Below are 2,500 nucleotides of genomic sequence, written 5' to 3'. Positions count from 1 at the left end.
GTAAGGCAGCAAGCAATTCTAGTCTTAGCAGAGTGTGTTGTTTGAGAAGGGCTACCTTGCTTTTTGACATGACAAAGCTACAGGTGTTGGTTGTTGTTCCTCTGAGGTAAGCTACCGCTCTGTATGCTAGCTGACTGCTGTCGCAGAAGATGTGGACCTGTGCCTTTCGTTATTGTTAGTTAGGAATTGGTAGGGAAGTGAGTTCTTTGATTTCACTTAGCCATTTTAACTATTTTTCTCTGTAGGTTTGTGGGAGTTCCGTATCCCATGGTATTTTCATCTTCCATAGTTCTTGCATCATTATTTTACCTTGTTCTGAAACTGGTTCAACAAAACCGAGTGGATCAAACAGTTTAGAAGATAGACTTAATACGGAACGTTTGGTTGTGGATTGTAGTGCGTGGATTTCTTGAATTAGCTTATCTAGCAATAGTGATAATGTGTCAGTATTAAAATTCCAGACCAGTCCCAAGACCTTGGTAACGGGTTCTGCGCATGCTCCGTCTTGGGATGCCATGTTGTTTATGGGGTCGTCATTGCTGGTCCATTGTCTGAGATTCATACCAGCCTCTTTGAAGTATTCTCTTGACGATGTGTAGTACTCTATCTCCTGTTGAGGGGTACTCGTTCCCGATAATATGTTATCCATATAAATGGAGGTTTTGAGTTAGTTAGATATCCAGTCGTTCTTTCTGTTTACGTGGTATTGAATGGTTGCATTTAAAAGGAATGGCATTGGTGCTGCACCGAATAATACCACGCGGAACCTGTACGTTATTATATTGTCTGAGTGATTAACTGGTAGGGCTGAATCCTTGAGCCACAGAAACCTTGTAGCATCTCTGTCTTCTTCGTTTAGTTCAATTTGCAAGAAAGCTTTTTCTATGTCTGCGGCGAAAGCTATCTGGTTAATTCGGAAAGAAGTTCCTGCATTAGATTGGGGCCTGTATATAGGCAATCATTGAGACTTAATGCTGTGGGTGACTTCTTCGCGGACGCGTCATAGACTATACGCATTTTTGTGGTCGAGCTATCTGCCTTGAATACGGGGAAATGTGGTATATAGTGTTTCACTTGGCTTTGCAGTTGCTCGTCATATTTGCTGATTAGTTCTGGATCTCGTTTGTTTAGACTGCATTGAAGGTTAACCAATCTCTTCTTTGAGAGTGCAAAGTTGGACGGTAGATCCTCTGCAGTGTCCCGCCATGGGAGCGTTACTGTATACCTGCCAGAGTCCTTGTTAAATTGTATAGATTTGTGAAGCTTTGCGTGGACGGCGTTACTGTTATTTTTATTGGTTTTGGGAACCGAGCTTATCTCCCCGAATTTAGTTAAAATCTCGTCTAGTTTTTCTCCTTCAGCTTGGTGTATTTCGAGCGATAGCACTGCGTTTGTATGATCGCTTTCAAATTCTTTTGAGATAGGGCCGGATATTAGCCATCCCATTTTGCTTTCTGTGGCGATCAAACAGTCATCCTCAGATTTTTTCAAGTTTCCTGTGATTAATTTTGCGAAGTTGTCGTTGCAGATGAGAATATCGATGTTTAGATCATTCTTGGAATGATGTAATGTGACGGGAAATTGGGGACAGATAGTTTGTGTTACTAGTGCATTGAGCTGTATCTGTTGTTTATCTGTCAGAACGTGTATTGTGACGACATCTAGCAATTTTTTGACGCTGTTAGAGGAACCGAATGTTGTGAGATTTATGTTTTCCTTTCGTGTCGATTTCAACTTGAGTTTCTCTTTTAGATTTTTGGTTATAAATGTTCTTTGTGATCCTGTATTGAACATGGCTCGAACTGTGAGCTGTGCAGTATTTCCTTTTAATTTAACAATTGCTGACTGCACCAGAATGTGGTCCTTGGCCAGGACTGCATAGGTTGTGCCTGAGTGAACTGGTTTGTGGGCACCTCCTTCTGTTGACTTGTCGAGTTTCAATTCGGTCGTGTGTTGTTCACCATCTTTACATATTGAAGTGTGATGCTTTCTTTTGCATTTTAGACACCTCCCTTTTGATTTAAATCGGTTTGATGAATGCTTGAAACCGGCGCAATTGAAGCACCTTTTATGTTGTTGCAAGAATGCAAGCCTTTCCTCAACGGTTTTTAGTTTGTTGCATTTTTCAGATCTGTGTGAGCCGTTGCAATATAAGCAGTTTTTTCCTTTGGTTTGGTAGTTGACTTTGCAAGCGCCTTGGTCCCTGGTGGTAAGAAAGGTGCCTGTTGTTGGGACTAGAACCTCGTCCTCTGATAGAGCTCTTTCGCTTGTGTCTGCTGTATGACTTCTTTCGCGCGTTTCTATTTCCTTCCCTAGTTCCGTTCTTAGTTCAGTCAGACATTTGTCCGTGGATGGGTTAGCTCTGGAGATGAAGTGCGTTAATTCTTCCGGTATTTTCTTCAATAGAATTGGAATTGGAAGGTTTCCATAGGAGTCTGCCTTTACATCTAGTGCTTCTAGACCACGTATATTGGATTCAAATGTATCATAAAATTCTCTT

The 2,500-nt window shown here is 41.4% G+C and overlaps 1 protein-coding gene across 1 annotated transcript in view; it reads right to left on the bottom strand.

The window, feature by feature from the left end:
• Positions 1-900: 900 nt before the first annotated feature.
• Positions 901-2,500, bottom strand: part of LOC138056233 (uncharacterized) — a 1,731-nt gene continuing 131 nt past the window's right edge. Inside the window, exon 1 of the mRNA XM_068902033.1 lies at positions 901-2,500. This exon is cut by the window's right edge and continues 131 nt beyond it. Coding sequence (XP_068758134.1) covers positions 901-2,500 — 1,600 coding nt within the window.

The sequence above is a fragment of the Montipora capricornis genome, chromosome 7 (assembly GCF_036669925.1).
Source record: "Montipora capricornis isolate CH-2021 chromosome 7, ASM3666992v2, whole genome shotgun sequence".
NCBI classification, from domain to species: domain Eukaryota; kingdom Metazoa; phylum Cnidaria; class Anthozoa; order Scleractinia; family Acroporidae; genus Montipora; species Montipora capricornis.
Note: the sequence above shows the minus strand (reverse complement) of the source record. Positions and strands in the feature narration are given on the sequence as shown.